Source organism: Prunus avium, chromosome 1, assembly GCF_965620075.1.
Source record: "Prunus avium chromosome 1, drPruAviu1.hap1.1, whole genome shotgun sequence".
NCBI classification, from domain to species: Eukaryota; Viridiplantae; Streptophyta; class Magnoliopsida; order Rosales; family Rosaceae; genus Prunus; species Prunus avium.
Window position 1 is genome coordinate 45,856,572 of NC_142284.1, and position 18,894 is coordinate 45,875,465.

Below are 18,894 nucleotides of genomic sequence, written 5' to 3' on the forward strand. Positions count from 1 at the left end.
TGTATGTCTTCATCATCATCAATGTGCTTACCGCTACGTAAAAGATTGATCTTATCAATGTACTCGTATGCTGCCGATAAGTTTGTTTGATAATCTCAAATTACATATGTCACCGTTTTATTTTAGGTTTATCGTCCTCGGCTTTGAATGATCTTTTCCTTTTCTTTTTTGAAGTCAATCCATCTTTCATTAAAGGTGCAATCCTACAGCGAAATCGTGGTATTCCTTAGTATCTGTACTTACAAACTTAATACAGCTTAGCAAATAGGCTGTATCGTCGCGAGGGTAGTGTTACAATAACAACTAGTATTTTTATTTTGGTCGGAAACAATAACTAGTTTGAAGGAAGAGTTGTCACAAATACAAGACTCATGGTCCATGGACGATCTGAAATTCTAAAGGAAAATACATCACGTGCAGTGAAATGAATTACAAATTGGTGCCAAACTTGATTACTCTCGTCTTGGGTAAAGGCGTTCGTTCCTCTTCTGTAAGGTAAAGAGGAACATATGAAAGCAAAGAGTTTAGCATGAAAACATTTTGAGAGAGAGATATATATATATATATATATTTAATTCATTTAAACCAGCAAAGCAGGCAATGAAGAAATTACCAGTCCGCAGCTGAAATCCTCCACCATCAAAATTCATGTGTTTTCGCGCGGATGGGATGGTTATTAATTCATTTACCACAACCACCACAGTCGAATTTGAGCGGCAGAAAAAAAGTTTGGATGCATAGACGTCTTGCCCACATGGCATTGGCATTGGCGGAGGTGACACTGATACCGACACTTGAGAATTATTAAGCCCCAAAGGCCCTAATCATACGGGTATTATTGGCTTCAGAATCAGACACATGTTTCACACACCTTCCTCCAATCCAACGAGTGAAATGGATCATTTCTCTCTCTCCAGCCTCATAAAAGTTAGCCCAATTTCATTTGCAAAAATAAATAAATAAATTGACGTTAGTAATGGTATAGCATACGCATGAGCTTCATGTCCGTTTCAAATGAAGACCGAGTTACAATGTTTGGGAGCAGCAGAAAACACTGACTCATTCATATTATTAGATGCAACAAAAGGTGGACACGCTTGCTGCCTGCCTGCCTCCTGCATTATTATCTACGGTTGAGAATGCAGGAAAAGGAAATGAAATATTGTTTTAGCCTCGTTACTACAAATACTTGTATCAACATGACCTGACCTGACCTCTCAAATAAAACAATGCCGGGGGGCCTAAACCCCAGCTCCAAATGGGTGGCAGTGGAAGTAAAGATTTTAAACAATAAAAGTCGGTCATTAGCTGGTAAAACTAGTGCTGCCACTTTGTGCCAAGGTAAAAAAATGATGAAAGAAAAAGAACAAAAAAACCAGAAGCAACAGCAGTCAAAGAACCTCTTCATTTTGTGATGCTCAGTGTACAATAGAATATAATCAAACATAATACTGTAAACAAAAATGCTCGGATCGGATGTTTGCGCATTGAATGAAAATCGCTGCTATTAAAGCATCTGTAAGAACTATCAAATAAAACTTTCTGCAGTTATGAAGCATCTGTAATTTCTTCGAAACATTCAGGTACATATACAGTTGCATCAAAACCGTACTCAACTAACAATATTTATGATCCTTTTCTTGGTCCAAAAATCCATGTCAAATATGTACCTGAATGGTTTACAGCAATGTGTATCTGCCAGGAAGCAGGATTCCTTTTCCTTTGTCAGTGACAAAACCCCAAAAAAAGTATCTGTTTTAATCTTTTGCCAAAACCTGTAACAGTGTGCGCAGTTATGATGTCATTCCAAACTAAATTCCCCATCAACAATAAAGGTAAAAGCACACAACTCATCAAAACTCTCAGTTCAATATTTATTTCTTTTTCTTTTCATTTCCTACTCGTTTTTCCATTCTTCTTTTCAGCTATTTTATCTATCATTACAATACAAGGGACTTGCATGTATTTTCAGATGTCATCTACTATAATTTCAGAATCTTAAAGGGAAAAATAAGGCCTTACAACCAAACCTTAGTCTCACACTAAAAAAAAAAAAATTCCAGAATAAATACAAACACACATGGCTTTCACACTTCTATTGAGAAAAGAAAAACATAACAGGAACTAGCAAAACCAAACAAAGGAGAACTCATGTGCAAGTATCTACACAAACATTTTAAACACTACCATAGCACAAAATGCGAAATATGTAACTTTGACACTACAGAATGCACAAATTGAGCCATGAGTACGGTACCACACATTACAAAAAATTAACATTAAAAATAAATGACATGGCATCGACACGATGCAACATCAAGTAGAATTAATTAAATTAATTTGCACAACATGTATACAGATAGCAAACACTAAAATAAAAACTCATATCTGTTGCACTTTGAATTAACCAGAAGGTGTAGAGTGAAGGCATAAAACAGAGATGTGCCTCAAACATAGTGAGTCAGACAATAGAATCATCCTAATCTAAGGTCAAGAAATTTTTTGAGTTGATGTAATCCCAAAAAAGAAAAAACAATCTTTAAGTTTCCTTTCTCAATCATTGGACAAATATTGTGGTGTTATAACAGCGGCAGATCAAACAAGAACTTACTTGTTTCTAGATGAATTTGTTTCAACAAGTAGCAAACAACACACTAAATAACATAACCCAAGTTTTGGTAACTTCAGATTTACAGTAAAGGTTGCAAAGCTGATAATTGGTTCTAAAAGAGAAACTTAAGCTCCAACAAAAATATGGCAATGATCAACTATATGAAGAGTATGTACTTCCTACATTCTAAATCTGATCAAAACAATCGAGGCTGGTTTATTCTAACAACCATGCATAAAAAGTTCATCCTACACTCATCTAACATAACTCCCTAGCATTAGAAATCCAAATTTCATCAACATCTCACAGGCTGCCTCAACCTGGGAGCATTCACTTATCATATACCTCCCCTTGTTACAATAAAAATTGCAAAAAGGTATCTGAAGATGATATCACCGCAGTCATTCATTAAGTTAAACCAAATATCATATACTCAAAAATGAAAAGGAAAACAAAGAAAGAGAAACACTGTCCAGAATCCAATTTCAAAGCTTAACTCAGATAACTAACATTTCACCACAATCACAACACCCACCGACTTCAACCATTATATAGAACTTTCAGCCAAATTGTATGGATGGAATTATTTGCACATTGCAATCACCGTCTGAGTAAGCTCACACTAACCACTTTATAAAAAGAGATACCCATTGGGACTTGCATAAGGTGGTAAGGATTTGTGGATTGGAAACAAAAAAGGAAAATTTGAAGACAAGTCCTGAAGCTTGAACACAGCTTCCACCAAGTAGTTCTGTCCTGGAGTCTTTTTTTCATTTTTTATGCCACTGGGTTTTCTTTTAATTTCAAGATTAGTGAATAACCCAGTTCAAGCATCAATAGATTTGACTATACATAGTCCACACCATTTCATTGATTACATAGCCAAGGACAAATTTGGACCCATGCCTATCTCCTCAATAATGTGCAATACGCTAAACACCTATTCTCCAATACAAACTAGCTTCAGAACAGCACATTCCGACCCAGGTTTTCAACCAAGTTAATGTCATTGAGGTATTCTTCTTCTTCTTCTTCATGTAAAATTTGAACCCTTAAACCCTTGTTACACCTTTTAGTTGTTTTTGGACTGAAACCTTTATTACACCTTAATCCTTTACGTTTTCCTAAAGTTTTTGCACAGTTTATTCTTGACCTCTTAAACCTTATGTTCCTGAACCCTTCACATTAAACCCCACCCAATCTTAGCAACAATGCAGATACAAACCACACATGCTCTCCATCTAACCAAAAGAGTAATCTCAAGTCCTTCCAAAGATACCATAAAAATCACCATAACCAAAAACTTAGCATGGGAGAAAGAAAGTATTATCTGGCAGGCAGCACATTCAGGGTGACTCTATAAAGACAAAGTAAAATTTCTAAATTATGCATGAACTTGACAACATGAATAGATTTCTCTTCGGTATGGAATGACATTCCAAAATGTGATTGCTACAATTACCACAAGAAACTAATTTGGAAAGACTCGGACCCATGGACAGGTAGGTTTTGGTTGGAGGAGGCAACTTTGCCTTTCTATACTAAAATCTTTAACTGTTCGGTAGATACATGCACAAACCAGGATGTGATGATCCAAGAGGGGGAAGGATGACAACTGGAACTAACAGAATGTTGGAGCAAATTATATTATAGGATGCAACAGATAGCGGGAAAAGTAGGATAACTATTCATATAAAAGAAAATAGCAAAATAAATTCATCAAAGACTAAGGTCAGTGCATAAAATCGATTTTCTATCTATTTGATATTGGGAATAATTACATCAGTTATGAACTTAAGAATCAAGTGTACTAACCAAGAAAGAAACATGGGCATACACTTGGAAGCAAATGTTCTCGGGATACATTTGTCAGGAAAAATTACAATATACACAGTCCTGCCAAGAGCCTCCACAAGTTCTCAACACTGACTTCAAGTGGTACTAGGGTTTTGTATACAAAATGAATCCAACTTTGAAGCACAGCATCATGTGACGTTGCTAATTGATACGCCACCGTCAATGCTGAAAAGAATTGCCAGAAAATAAACAGATTTATCACTGAGAGAGAGAGAGAGAGAGAGAGAGCATTGTCAATCTAACAATGATGGACGCAGTGGACGGTCGGAAATGCAGCACATGAATTTGCACAAACTTTTCGTTTTAATGTCTGGTTATAAGAAAGATGAGAAGAAGAAAAAATACTACATTAGGCTCCTATAAGTCAAGGATGAAGAATCATTTGAAATCTTTGAGCTGATTCTGATTAAAAAATCTTTGAGTTGATTATCAACATATCCATTAAAGGATGAGTTGGCTGTCGATTTCAATTAACAAATAGACTTCAAAGGGGAAAGAATCAATAAAATAGTAGAATGATGGAGCCATTCAGAGAAGTACATGAGCTACGAAATACAACATTAAATTTTGAGCCAAAGAAAAAGAAAGAAAAACTTACAAGAATATTAAAGTAGGGCTAAGTTTCGCTATTAAGCTGGTCTCCAACAATTAACAGCAGATATGTCTGGTCTACATGGCAAGATCTGGGAAGCACTATGACCTGGATAAAATGCAGTCAGAAAGTCATTTTATAACTGCAACAGTAGCCCGGTCTGCTTAAAACATGCAAGCCCACTTTCAACTAGTTTAAGTCAAGATCACCTGATATTGGAGCTCCAGATGGTACATTATTAGGGGCAGAACGCTGAAAAGCCATATTATTAGTTGGCGGCCTATCAAGTGGTGGACGAAAATAGCCTGCCATATCAGCACCGAATATAATATATCTAGAGATGCTTCGGTAGATAAGTGAATTAAATTAGGCAAAGGAGCCATGATCCATCACAATAAAAACATTAACCAGCATGAGCTAATAGCGATCAAAACTTTACAAATACCATATGCGCACGAAAAGAATAGAGAAAACATGTGAGCCGCATGCATGAAGTCTCCACAAAATAATACAATTGCAATCTACAATCAGCCAGAAGAAAGGAGACCCTTAAAAATTGTTAGAAACCAAAGCCCCCAATTGCACTACTGTTCCATAAAACTATAGGGTTTCTCTCCCACACTAGAGGCACAAAAGAAAAACGGGCAGGAGAAGGTTGTACCACATCCCAATACAATTGATAATGAATGAAAAGAAACTAAAATGTACTAAAAATCAGCAGAATGTCTAGCAATAACCATGTGTGCCTCAGATTCATTTAAAACACGCCTGCAGCAAAATACATGCCACAGAAAACTCATAAATCAGGCAAAAATCAAGCCCCACATTGGTTAAAATAAGGTTGAAGTTTCAAACAGAACCTAAAAGTAAAAATCTGGTTGAAATTAAAAATGATTACTATGGCATGCATTGAGAGAAATTCATAAGAAAAACATATAATAGAGATTTACTCTTTTAAAAAATGATCTAATGCAGACAACGGATTACTCATTATAGTCAACTGGGCTCTAAGAGAAAAACACATTTCAACAATGATATTGGCAGAAGTTCTAGTTTCGTTACACAAAGCTCAACGTGAAATAGACAGGCAACTACTCAAGGGATAGCACAGCCACCTGGATCAGAACTCCATACCTTCATGGCCAAATGGTGGTCCCGAATGTGGGGGTCTTCCTCCATTCATCCAAACACCACGTTGTTCATCGGCAAATCGTCTCTGACTATCAGGGAGGGGAGTCAAAGAGTATGGAGCATGGTATGGATGTGGAGGATGTTGCTGACTCGAGGGCTTTGTATATGAGAAATGACTGGATGGATTTTGTGGCGGAGCAGGAGGTAAAGGCCTTTGAGGAAAAGGGGTATTACCTTGTTGAAATTGTTGGCTTGGTTGAGAGACTTGTGCACTTAGAAACATGTCATTATGTCCGTGTTCTAATTGCCTCGTCGGGTTAAATCCAGAAGGTTCTCGAGGACCACATACTCCTGTAGGAATAAAGCAAGCTTGCTGCTGTGGAAACATCTCGCTTTTTGCAGCCGCATCAATGGGGCCCCCGTGAGGAGCATTTCCCGCAATTTGGACAAGTTGGTTACCCTGTATAGAGAAATAATGTGTTATATATACACACAACAATGTGGGATTGATAGAAGGAAGCATGAAGTCTTACACTAGTGCTACAGTATTCGTGAGGTACAGGAAGTTGATATGCCACCTGTGGGGAAGAATGCATTGTTGACTGAGGTGGCAGCATCTGTTGGGTTAGTAATGATGCCTGAGTTGGTATAGATGACTGAGGAAATAATGGTGGATGACCTGATGGTGGTAGAGGAGGAGGTAGCTGTGATGGGAGAGGTGGGGGTGGGGGTGGTGGTGGCGGTGGTGATGGAGATAACGGGGGTGGGGGTGGCGGTGGTGGGGGTGATGGAGGCAGAGGTGGCGGAGGAGGAGGAGAATCAAGAGGCAATGGTGGAGAACCCTCTGGAAGAGGGGGCAACTCACTGCAAACATTTGAAGCTGGCTCTGTGACCGTATCTGATCCCTGCTGTTGTGGATCCCTTTCAAAAGAACCATTAACAAACAAGGGTCTTTCATCCTTTGGATGTCCAGAAACATCTTCCATTTCAAGTTCACCATCCACATCCTCCAAAATGCAATGTCGCCTATCATTTGGAGTCACAGCACACGTTTCTGACTCCCCAGAAGCATGAGCGGTTTCCACCGGTGAGGGATGGCTAGTCTCCTTATATGAACAGCTAGGAAGTTCTTCATCTTCTTCTTCATCATCTTCAAATGCATGAGAAGATAAAAAGCCAGGCAGCTGAAATGTAGCATTACTGACACAAGAAGCAACACAGAACTACATGTATCAGATACCAGTGAGTCCATGCAACAATTGAAGTGACGCATAAAAGTAATAGAAGCAAGTTTCTCTGGGGAATACTCAATGGATAAACATATAAATGTAACTTTAATACCCAATTAAACCAGCAATTAGAAAAAATTTATTCTAGGTAAAATCATTGAATTGCATGTATACAATAGTTGCACTATAAATTCCTTGAATTGCTAGTATACAAGGGCAAAATTTAAATTTCTCCACATTATTAATTAACTAATGAGAAGCTAATATCAATCTAATAAGTGTCATGTCCTTTACATGGTCACGCATGTAAGTTATTTGGTATAGAAGCAATAGCAAACAGAACCTTAGAATCAGCTCTTTACAGGACAACAAAGAAAGGAATAAAAATAGTACAATTATAACTCTTAAGAAAAAAAACAAAAGGAATATATTTACCTGCCATACTCATCCACAAACATTCCTTCCATTTCTCTGATTGGATCATCTATAGCACGCTCAGCTCGAGATGGACGTCTAAGGGCAAAACCAGCAGTTGCATCATCATTTGACACCCCAATGTCATCCATGTAGCGACGAAGGACAGATTCAGGAAAGATTTTTCTCTCAATCCACAGCCGTAAAACCTGGATGAGAAGTCGGTTTCACTTTATCTTGTATACAAACAAGAAGTTCACGTAACATTATATAAGACTGCACTTACCTTAAGACACTGGCGACGATTGTCACGAGCACCAGAACCAGGTGGAGCAGCAGCACCTAGAAGACGTGGCAATGCTGCTTGAACTGTCGGAACATATGAAGCTCCCGCAATGCCTGTATATTGACAAAAAATAATTACCATTAATAACAGATTTCAGAAGGAAATACCATATCAAGCACTCACAACCAGCAAGAAAGAGAGAGAGAGAGAGAGAGAGAGAGAGAGAGAGGCATGAATATCTATTATCACAAAAAGTTGTTTTCAAGTACATATACCTTTTTGATTATGCGAGCATTGTGTGATGGAATCCACAAGAAAGAAAAGATCAACCTTACGATGAAAACTAGGCTCACCCTCCAACTTTCGGATTAGTAGTTCCACAACCTGCATAAAAGAGGAAGTCAAAATTTCAAATTCTGAAAGAGTTTCTTCCAATCAACATGATAATTGTCAGCAATAATATTCTTCAATTGGTGTGTGATATACTTCATAAATTCCAAAAACAAACCAGGTCATGTTCAAAGTACATTACCACCTCTGCGATAGCAGTTACCATTTATTTAATTGTCAGCATAGGAAGTTTTTGATAATCCATCACCGAACTTCCATTGCAAATTGGTAAGTAAAAGGACAAAGGCAAAAACATATGCCAACTTGACAAACATAAATTACAAATCTAGATGCAGAACAGAAAGGAATGTGCAAACTGCTACTTGAAGGTTTCTTTTTCTCAACTTCAGATGAAAGTTGGAACAGAAATGACTAGAACTATTAATTGGTTATGGTAAGTGTAGACAAGAGATTTGAAACTCAAAAAGACCTGGGCAATGAGTATAGCAAATCAAAACTTTCACTACAAAACATTTTGCACTTATTTTTTAACAAACAATAGTACGCTGGCAAATGTAATGCACACATACTACAGAGTATATGCAAACTATAAGAGTACTATCCACAAAGAAAAATCAATCATTAAACGATAATAGTATAACAAAGTCTATACTGTATATACAATTGATATTAGATATTGATAAATCAATCAACAAATGAATGAAAAGGAAAGGAAAAAATTTTATCAAGTGATAAGGATCTTTGAGAGAAATCAAAGAACACCAGTTAAAAGGAAGGTGAACATGCTAGGAAGCCTACCTCATTGGCAATACCATACTTGGCACAATCAATGGCAAGACGAGTTGCACGACCAATACTTTCTTTAGTCCTTGACAAAGTCTCTATCATTCCTTCAAAAGCATCACGAGCAACAGCTGCCTCAGTGCCGCCACTAAGTGATCCTCCAGCAGTTTGATGCCCAGAACTAACTCTTCTTTCAGAGATTTCCTCAATATCAAGTTGAATTTGTGATGCAGATTGACGACCATGAGTAGACGGTGAAGCTAAATTTGTGAGTTGATTAGATCCCGGGAGATCCGCCTGCAATGCACTGCTGCTAGTGGACAAAAAACCCTGAACTTCAGAAGGGCTGGGGCTCCTCCCTTGCAAATCTTTGTTAGACACAAGAGTAGAATTGGAAATTCCAAGAAAGAAACTTTGTGACTGAGCCTGTTTCCTCTTTGCTTGTGCAACTGCAATAAGATGCCTCATAGATATAGAAGATTCCGGAGTCCTAGAATCCATCAAGCCACTTTTATCTTCTCTGCCAACGTCCATTCTGTTATTAGGAAAACACAATGAAATATCAAAAATGAGAAAACACAACCAAAAACTATGCACACAATAAAGAATAAAAACATGCATACCTTTCACCAGGTAACGAAATGTACTCTGTTGCATTTTCTGTTAAAACAGCAGCGTCATTGATATGAGGGATTGATCGTAGAGTAGGTTTAGATTTTTCTCCAGAAGAGGCAGGCCTATTTCTTTGAGTTGTTGCATGATTTTGAGAAGAAACTAAACCTGAACTCTTGCCAGACACAGCCTGAGCCTTCTTTTGAATACCAGTACTAGAGACTTTAACAAGAGGTTTTGTGGATTTCTGCTGTTCTACTACTGGTTTAGTGGTAGAAACCAACTGAGGAGACTTTTTTGGAGAAGTCAAAGTCGGTTTTTCCTCCTTGCACAACTGCTCAGGTTCTGATTTTGCTGGACTGTGGTAGACATGCACTGCCTTTTCAAGCCTCATTTCATCAATTTGAGGTTTCCTTTCCGGTCTATCTTCATCTGCTTGAGGTTTGCTAGGTGACAGAGAACTACCGTTTGACTGGGAACCTGATTCCTTCGTGTGGCTCTCCTGAAACTCAGCAGGACATTTGGTACTCTGTTCAGCAGTATCCAAACGCTCATGATCTTCATCAGTGCTCTTCATAGCATCTGAAGAATATGAAGGCCCTTTAATATTTCGGGAAGACCCTCCATGAACCGGTGTTTTGGGTTTTTCCTCCTCCTCATCCTCCTCATAGAGGCACACAGCTCTACGCTTTCTCTGTGTATGAACTGCTGAAACTCTGACATCAGTAGAAACCAAAGTATCATTCTTCAGAATGCAATCCTTTTCCATTTTATCATCAGAAACCAAAGTATCTGAATCAGACATAGCCTCCAGTGCTCGAAGACGCCGCTTTGTTAGGGGTAGCACAGCTTCATCACCAGGAGCGTTTGGTCCAACAATAATATTTTGGGATCTGGAATGGTTCTCTCCTTTCACACGTGAATTCGACTTTTTCAAATCCCATTTTTTAACTGTCTTATCATCAACAACATCAGAACTTGGAGAGAGACTCTTTACAATTTTAGAGAATGAACCCCGTGGAGCATTGTCCCCTGAGTCTACATGCTTTGACTTTTTGGCAGGATGTGAAATATCATTTGATCCCAAATTAGGCTTTCCAAGCCCAAGTTGAACCTTCTTTGTCCTTCCAGAAAGTTTGTCTTTGGCCTGATCCACAGGATCATCCACAGAGTCCTTCACATCATCTACCACCTCGATTTGATTTTTGGCTTTAAGCAGGTCTTTTGCCTTTTTCCCACCCCTAATACCACTATCTGATTTACAAGCATCTGGTGAAAATTCCCTCTTCCTGCCACCAGAGCCGAGTTTGCCTTTTGTTCCATCTCTCAGTCGCTCATCAGATTTTGGGCGATCAAGAAAGACAGAGCCATCCTCCTTCAATGATGTCACAGAAGAGCTATTTTTGTGTCCCTCAACTGTGCCATCATGTTTTCTCTTTGATCCAGTAATCTTCGTAGACTTGTGACCATTTGCTAAGGACCTCTGTCTTTCAGTGTGTTTCTTAGTGCGAACACCATCTTCTTCATGCTTACTACCGGAAACATCTTCCTTCATATTACAAGAATTATCTGGGTTGGATTTCCTTAATACCTCTTTTTTTGGCAGTGAAACTGCAGACATTTTATTTTTTGTCTCAGAAGAAATTATTTGAGATGAACTCTCATTTGCTCCACATGAGGTAGATGGATTTACATCTTCAATGCCATTTTCACCTCGGATCTGTGAACAGCGTTCCAACTTAGAGCCAAAATCACCTATGCCTTCTTCTTCCTTCAGTGTTTCTCCATTGGAGTCCTGCGTACCCTCACCCCCATCCTTTAATTCGACTTCAACCCCATTATTTTCTACACCATTAACAGACGGAACCTCACATCCAGGGTCAGTATCATCCCTCAAATCATTTGATTTCTTTTTTTGTAACTCATCAAATTCCTCACATATATCCTTCACAGCTTGGGAAAAGTTCTTTGTTTTACCTGGCAGCCGACCTGTTAATTTAACTTTTAACTCACTAGTGAATGCCTGAATATCTGCAGGGGCAACAAAAGCTCTGTGGAGTGGGCAAAAAAGAGAAGCAAATTAAGATATCAGAAGCAGCCAATTTAACCAGCACAAAAATACGAAACAGACGGCACAGAAAATGATAACGGAGCAAAAGACACAGCATGAAGAATTACTGGCTCTTGGTGTGGTTTAAGTGATTTCAATTTGGATTTAGAATAAACATCGAGTTCTAAACTTACCATATTTAGAGGCCAGTTAATATATTAATTAGGAGGGAAGTCTAACTTTAACTTTCAATTCAACAAGAAAAACAGTAGAGGATTATAAAGCAGACTGCCACAATTCAACACTTGCCACAAGATTTTAGTAATTGAAAAGACCAAAAAGGAAGGAACAAATTAAGAAACTATTTCGTGTATGTGTTTGGTTGTCAGAAAATGTAAATTTCACTAGTGAAATTGTTTTCTAGCAGGCAGGCAGTCACTTCCCTCAGATGTCATCCTGAAATTTTAATTATGCAATGCCTCATTAGAAAGTTTAGACTATTTTCATTCAAACATTTTTTGCAAACCAAAGCATTAGAAGAGAGTTTAAATTATGTTCATTCATCATCTTTCACTTCACTTCTTCTAACAACATATGCCCACAAATTTCTCCAACAGCGAAAGAAAAGGACACCCATATGATCTTATTCTTTTCTTTTCATTTGTGCACCATGTAAAAGCTTTTAACACCACAAACATTCTAATTCTTTAACGACAAAACGGTTTCTTAAACCATAAGCTTATTCTATTTAAACTCTATATATTACCCAGTCTTTTTCCATTGGTCCAATCTTAGACACCAAATTTGAGATACAATTCCACAAATTGCTCAGTTTAATGCAACATTTCCCAAAACTGGGTCCTTTTCTGCACCAGTAGGAACTAAATAGTCAAAATACAATCTTCCACCTTTTAAAACCCTAATCACTTAGTTTTTCATCTACCAAGACAAACTACTTTGCAGGCAAAAATTTCAATCTTGTTCTTCTATTGATAAGCTTCTAGGGCTAACATAAAAATTTAAAAATTTAAAAAAAAAACATGCATTACTGATACTAGAATAAAAATTCAGAACGAAGTCACAAGAAAATCCTAAGCAACAATTGATTTAACATTCCATAAGTGAACTTTTCCATTTGAAAAATAACTGGAGGAGAGGAAGTTTACTAAACTGCACATGCAAAGGTTGTATTTTCACTGTGTTCTTAGATAGAGATGAATCAGATAAACGAATTCATTTTGGCAAAACAAGTTGTCATTTTCAACTTTCCATATCTAAAATCAAATATACTGGTGTCTTCTTTTTAATTAAAAGCCCATGTATAACAGGTAGTTCAATTTACATGTAACATATTTTACTAACAGAATGTATTGACATGCATGAACTAATATGAAATTATCAAATAAGATATACTTACATCTCTTTCGTTCCAAAAAATTTGTCAATTTCACCTTTCTGTGATCTACACCCTAGGTTGTCAATATATTAGTGTCTTATTTCTTGTTATGAAACCACCATGTATAAGAGGTTTTCCAAAGTACATGTAACAATTCACTAACAGACTTTATTCAACATACATGAACTAATATGAAATTATCAAATGGGATATACTTACATCTCTTCTGTTCCGAAAAATTGGACAAAATACTTCTTAGGATCAGGGACCTTCTTCCAATCTTCAGGCCTGCTAATCTGAAAATTCAAACCCACAAAATCTAGTTCAAATGCCAATCAAATTGGTTATAACCCAAAAATCTAACGGAGTTACTATTAACAACAAATATATAAAACAACCAATTCTAAACATGCCAAATTACTGAAAGTTCATGGTCTCAGTGCAACAAATCCTAGACCTAATATAAGATTAAACAATAAATTAAATAGATATGACAAAAAGAAAAATACTTTATTCTAAAAACTTAGACGACCATCATATAAACAGACCTAAGGGCAAGATATCCATAATGCTTGAAATCCTCACTATGTGCAGTCCCATTCAGTAAACACACAAGTCCAAAAGCCTATGAAAATTCGTTAATTATAACATTCTACGAAAAGTCAATCCAAGTAAAGCACACCGATCAACAAGCAATTCAAAAGCATATACCGGAAACCCTAATGCCCAAACACAACCAAAAACATAAACGTAAAGCAGAAACACTACATATGTACACAAAGTCGTAAATGAAGAGGCGGAAACCATATAGACATAAAGTTGTAGATGAAGAAGCAGAATCCGTAAAAGAGAGAAAGCGACAGCGAATTAAAAATCAGACCTTGGCAGGCCAATAGGGGAAGCCCTTGACCTTGGCAAGGACAAGATCGCCGAGACTCAACTGGCTCTTGGCCTTGGCCTTGTTCGCTCCGCGTCTACGCCCCGGAGCCATGGCGTGGACGCCGCAATCTTAGAAAGCAAAAGGAAAAACCCTAATTGAATCGTCGCAATCAAATCGCAGAAGCACTTAAGAAAACCCTATACAAGTCCCCAGAGACTCGGAATTGCAATCGTAGCGTGTGGTTGACGGCCGGTGGATGCTCCGGCGCCGGAGGCACTAGGTCATCGTACAAAATGAGATAGAGCAACAGGGTTGTGCATTCGCAATTACAGAGAGCCAACGAGAGAGAGAGTGTGTGTGTGTTAGAGAGAGAGAGACAGACAGACAGATTGTAGAGAGGAATTGAGGCGGTCGAAGAGCGAGATTGTAGATTTTGTGAGAAGGAGGGCTTGGGCTTTTGGGGTTGGGCACCAATGTGAATGCCCGAATAAGAACGGGACCTATCGGTAATTTTCCCTTTCTTTTTTTTCTTTTTTTCTTTTTTGTTTGGGTTGGGAACTTGGGAAGATGGAAGATGGACGTTGGTCGGGACTCGCTCCGAGTGTGGTTTTATGTGCTGTCGGTGTACGTGGCAAAGAGTCCCATAGTCTTTCTTTTTTTCTTTCTTGGTTGCTATTGGTCTTCTACTTAATAATAAACTCGTTTTATCTATTTATTTTATTATGAATCCCGAGACTCAAGATTTAGCAGCAGCTTCAATTTTTCACATCAATTCTATATCAAATTATTCCATTACAGAAAACTCTAATCAAGAAATTCAGTTGGTGAATTTCGCTTAACAAGGTTTGATCGGGTTTGTGGAATTTGTAATCTGCATCGTTTATATATATATTAAGGGAGAAGAGCAAAAATTAAACATGCAGAAACCAAAAAATTAAAATAAAGTTTAGTTAACTACTGAATAACGAAGTATTTAGGTTAAAGGGTAAAATATTACATAACAAATTATTTATATTAAAATTTTAAAAATAGAGAGAACACACGTATGCAGAGAGTCAGGTTGTTTTTTTTTTTTTTTTTTTTTTTGTAAATGATGCGAAATAAGAAGAGAGTTACAAAAGTTATGAAGTGAAAAGAAAAAAAAAACAAAGTAAGAAGGTATAAAATCTAAAAACTATTTAAAACTACTCATTTATTTAATGTTTTACTTCGCAATCTGCCGCCCTCAAAATTTTATCTTTAGTTAAGGTCTTTACAAGATCAAGATGGCTCTCATCACTCAGAGAACTGAATATTGATACTCACTTATAGCCCACACACTGTTTCTCCTTTGTATAGTGAGCATGTCATGTAACAAAATGAGCAGAAAATACTGATATCCAAATGAATGCTAACAAGAGAAGCAAACCTGTTAACTTCAGGATTGTAACATCAAACATATAACTCTGTCAAACTAAAAGACCAAACTAAGAAAGAGTGATGGTTACTTCCTCACTGACACCCAAATCTCTGATCCTCCTACTTTGAACTTTTATCCTTTTCTTTGCCTTCATTGCCAACAGCATCAGTCACCAGAGCCGTTGGTCTTTCATCCATGACCTCATCAATTATTCCAAACTCCTTTGCCTCTTCTGGGGTCATAAAATAATCCCTATCCATATTCTTCTGAATTATCTCTACGGATTGCCCTGTATGCTTTGAATACAAGGCATTAAGGGAATCCCACACGCGAACAATCTGCTTCGTGTGAATTGTCATGTCTTTTGCTTGTCCGCTGTACCCACCTGAAGGCTGATGAATCATAACTGTCGCATTTGGGAGTGACCGCCTCTCACCCTTGGCACCCGCAGCTAAGAGAAGAGAAGCCATTGATGCAGCTTGACCCAAACAAATGGTATTGATAGGTGACCGAATGTACTGCATGGTATCATAAATTGCAAGACCTGTATCAACAAATACAATCATTAGCATGTAACAATGCTGGTGAATTTTAACCAAATCATGCATCGAGTCTCGTCTATTTAATCTATTTTTATCTTTTCCAGCTGAATCTCATCTATTTATGTGCTGAATCTCGTCTATTTAATCCATAATGTTTGTAGTATCAACTTTTTGCAGCTCTGTATCTTATCGCAATCATTTAAACTAAAACCAGATTTTCAACAAAAAATTATGTTGTTTTACCCCAAGTGGCTGGCATAAGGCTTACAATTAGTTGACTTCTTCATCTCAAAATGAACAAATAAATATGAAAAAGGGCTTGATGAATGCAAGTGTTAAAAGAAAGTCAAACGTTTATCCAAATTTGATGGAATATGATTTAGGACATCATAACCAAGTTTGGCTTTAGCCAGGTCTTGTTTCCCCTTCAATTTCTACCTACCAGTTCAGTCTTACCTATCTTCTTTAGGAGACAGATTATGCTAAAGAGCATGCAAGTCTCAGCTCCAAAGCCTCTAGTTTCTAGACACGGTAGATTCAAAGATGGACAAATAGTTTTCTTGATTCTTGTTGTGACCATGTAATGGAGCTGAGACTTCTGTGCTTTTTAAGCATGTGAAATACTGAGACACTTCAAGAAAAAGTGAAGAAATGCATCACAAAACTCTATACATTGCTGTGTGATATCTAGTTTGTTTTCTTCTTAATCTTCTCACAATTTTGTGCAGATTTTCGTCCATCAGTCAGCACAAGTTATTTAGTTACCACAAAACTCTACTTCCTTAAGAATCTTATCTATCTACAGCTACCTTACCAAAACTCTGACAGTATATTCCTTACATTCACAAAACTTATAATCCCACACAAGACAATTAACTTACCCAGAAATCATCTATAAAGCCTGATCACCCTCTGCCTTTTTTTTCTTTTTTCCTGGGATTAGCTTACTAATGCTCTACCATCTGTTCAAGTACTTAGAGCACTAATTGCTTATTCAAATCCCACTGCTTATCATCTTATTTGAAGCAGCTTTCAATTAGTTAAACTGATACTTACAAATTAATGACATTTAGGATTTCATTTTAGTTGACACAAACCCTAACAGAGCTCAGATGTTATGAAATATTACAGTGAAAAGGACCGTGTGACAAAATACAATTACTTTACATGAGTGCTTTAACATTGGTGATATATGGTGCACTTGGTCATACAATGGAAATTTGAAAGACCTGTTTTACTTGGATCCATCGTCAGTAGCAGATATTATACCATGATTCTAAAACTTTTGAAATGCTACAACCATATCATGATTTCATAATTATGTATGTCAATGAATTTTCTAACAGTTACATTTGTGAAGGGTTCTTAAAACCAAGTTACACTCAACATCTTAGTAGATTGTGAAGTCATAAGACAATCCCACACCTCTTTCTGACAATGCTCTCTTAAGATGTAGGTTATACAAACCAGACCTAACTATTCGCAATCATCATCTAACCCAATAATTTCAAATATCAGATAGCTTTCATAGAAGCAGTTAGAAAAGATCTCAAGTGCCATAATTCACTCTCCGCATATCTTAGAAATATATAAACATTACGAGTTTATAAATAAACTTTTCAATTTCAAGAAAACAGAAACCGCGAATATAAATAAATTCTTTCAACTCGTAATTATCAATAAACAAACAAGCATACAAAAGTAAATCAGGTAATAAAATGGAAGTTAGAAATGGGTCATAATCTAGAAAAATAAAATCGACTAATCTCATTCCTGAGTCCTAAAATCTCGAAACTACAATCAGACATCGATTCAGCCATTAATTCGCAATTCATATTGTTCAAGACAATGTCTAAAAACTAAAACATGATAATTTCACACAAACCATCAGCAATTAAAGGAAAAAAAAATGTCGACAGTATAAATAAAGGAAAGCATAAATGATAATGGACCTGCAGTGACATGGCCACCGGGAGAGTTGAGGTACATATTGATGGGCTTGGATGGGTTCTCAGACTCCAAAAAGAGAAGCTGCGCAACGACGACGTGGGCAGTGTCGTCGTTAATTGGACCGTTGATGCAGACGATGCGCTCCTTGAGAAGGCGAGAGAAGATGTCGTATGCTCGCTCCCCTCGAGACGAGTGCTCTATAACCATTGGGATCAAGCTGTAGCTGCGCAAAGACGTACCCCATGGCTTAACCCATGCCCTGCTACTTGCCACAAGCTTCGCGCTTGAGATTAGGCCCCTCATCATGAGCACGAAGGAGACTGATTTCAAATGGGGGATATAGGGTTTATGGATTCAATCTTTACTCAGTCAGAGTGTTTTTCTTGTGTGTGTTGTTGGAGAGAGAGAGTGTGTGTGTGTGTTTTAGGATCTGGGTCGGGTTACTTGGGTTGTTTGTTGGTTCCTGTGTGTGGTATGATCTGAGTCGGGTTCGGGTAACTTGCGTTGTGGGTTGGTTCCTATTTGGTCGGATAAGCTGTTAAATACTAACCATGGTTCTACGATGATGCAAACAGTTTCTTAATGTCAAACAAAATATATACAAATAAATATAATAAAAAATAAACAAGTAAGTAACCAAAATCATAACTAAGGAAGGACTCGCCAACACTTCATACCAAAGATTTAACGCGGGCAACTTTAGGAGATTCAACAGTTTCTTGACTAAAATCATTATTTTATCTCCCGTTCGTTAGAATAGTTATTTAATTCAAATTTTATCAAAGCAAAGTTTGTCATATTATTGGTAAAA

At 37.4% G+C, this 18,894-nt stretch overlaps 2 protein-coding genes across 6 annotated transcripts; both read right to left on the bottom strand.

Moving 5' to 3' along the window:
* Window positions 1–250: 250 nt before the first annotated feature.
* HUA2 (Tudor/PWWP/MBT domain-containing protein) lies at window positions 251–14,764 on the bottom strand. Of its 5 annotated transcripts, XR_015832847.1 has the most exons (16): window positions 14,193–14,763; window positions 13,532–13,608; window positions 13,334–13,378; window positions 9,878–11,917; window positions 9,270–9,789; window positions 8,396–8,504; window positions 8,121–8,233; window positions 7,856–8,043; window positions 6,725–7,391; window positions 6,195–6,651; window positions 5,270–5,365; window positions 5,067–5,168; window positions 4,427–4,633; window positions 1,671–1,775; window positions 614–1,115; window positions 251–488 (listed from the first exon to the last, which is right to left on the bottom strand). XR_015832847.1 is itself a non-coding variant. In XM_088246806.1 (13 exons), the coding sequence occupies exons 1-12, from the start codon at window positions 14,301–14,303 to the stop codon at window positions 5,098–5,100; spliced, it is 4,494 nt and encodes a 1,497-aa protein (XP_088102932.1). In that variant the 5' UTR covers window positions 14,304–14,763; the 3' UTR covers window positions 4,339–4,633; window positions 5,067–5,097. The 5 variants fall into 5 exon arrangements, 2 of the variants coding, with proteins under 2 accessions (XP_088102932.1, XP_088102933.1); XR_015832846.1 differs by lacking the exons at window positions 251–488; window positions 614–1,115 and having other exon boundaries at window positions 1,377–1,775; XR_015832848.1 differs by lacking the exons at window positions 251–488; window positions 614–1,115; window positions 13,334–13,378 and having other exon boundaries at window positions 1,377–1,775.
* Window positions 14,765–15,543: 779 nt separating this feature from the next.
* Window positions 15,544–18,485, bottom strand: NCLPP7 (nuclear-encoded CLP protease P7). The gene is made up of 2 exons (XM_021955736.2): window positions 18,086–18,485; window positions 15,544–16,135 (listed from the first exon to the last, which is right to left on the bottom strand). The coding sequence occupies exons 1-2, from the start codon at window positions 18,387–18,389 to the stop codon at window positions 15,711–15,713; spliced, it is 729 nt and encodes a 242-aa protein (XP_021811428.1). The 5' UTR covers window positions 18,390–18,485; the 3' UTR covers window positions 15,544–15,710.
* Window positions 18,486–18,894: the final 409 nt, after the last annotated feature.

Excerpts from the sequence above, each read along its gene's own strand:
- HUA2 (XM_088246806.1), bottom strand. The coding sequence starts at position 14,303 with ATGGCTCCGGGGCGTAGACGCGGAGCGAACAAGGCCAAGGCCAAGAGC. Across the intron at positions 8,505-9,269 it reads AGTATGGTATTGCCAATGAG|GTTGTGGAACTACTAATCCG; the intron begins GTAGGCTTCCTA and ends TCTTTTATGCAG. Across the intron at positions 5,366-6,194 it reads ACCACCATTTGGCCATGAAG|GCTATTTTCGTCCACCACTT; the intron begins GTATGGAGTTCT and ends CTGATATGGCAG.
- NCLPP7 (XM_021955736.2), bottom strand. The coding sequence starts at position 18,389 with ATGATGAGGGGCCTAATCTCAAGCGCGAAGCTTGTGGCAAGTAGCAGG. Across the intron at positions 16,136-18,085 it reads CGGTGGCCATGTCACTGCAG|GTCTTGCAATTTATGATACC; the intron begins GTCCATTATCAT and ends TTGTTGATACAG.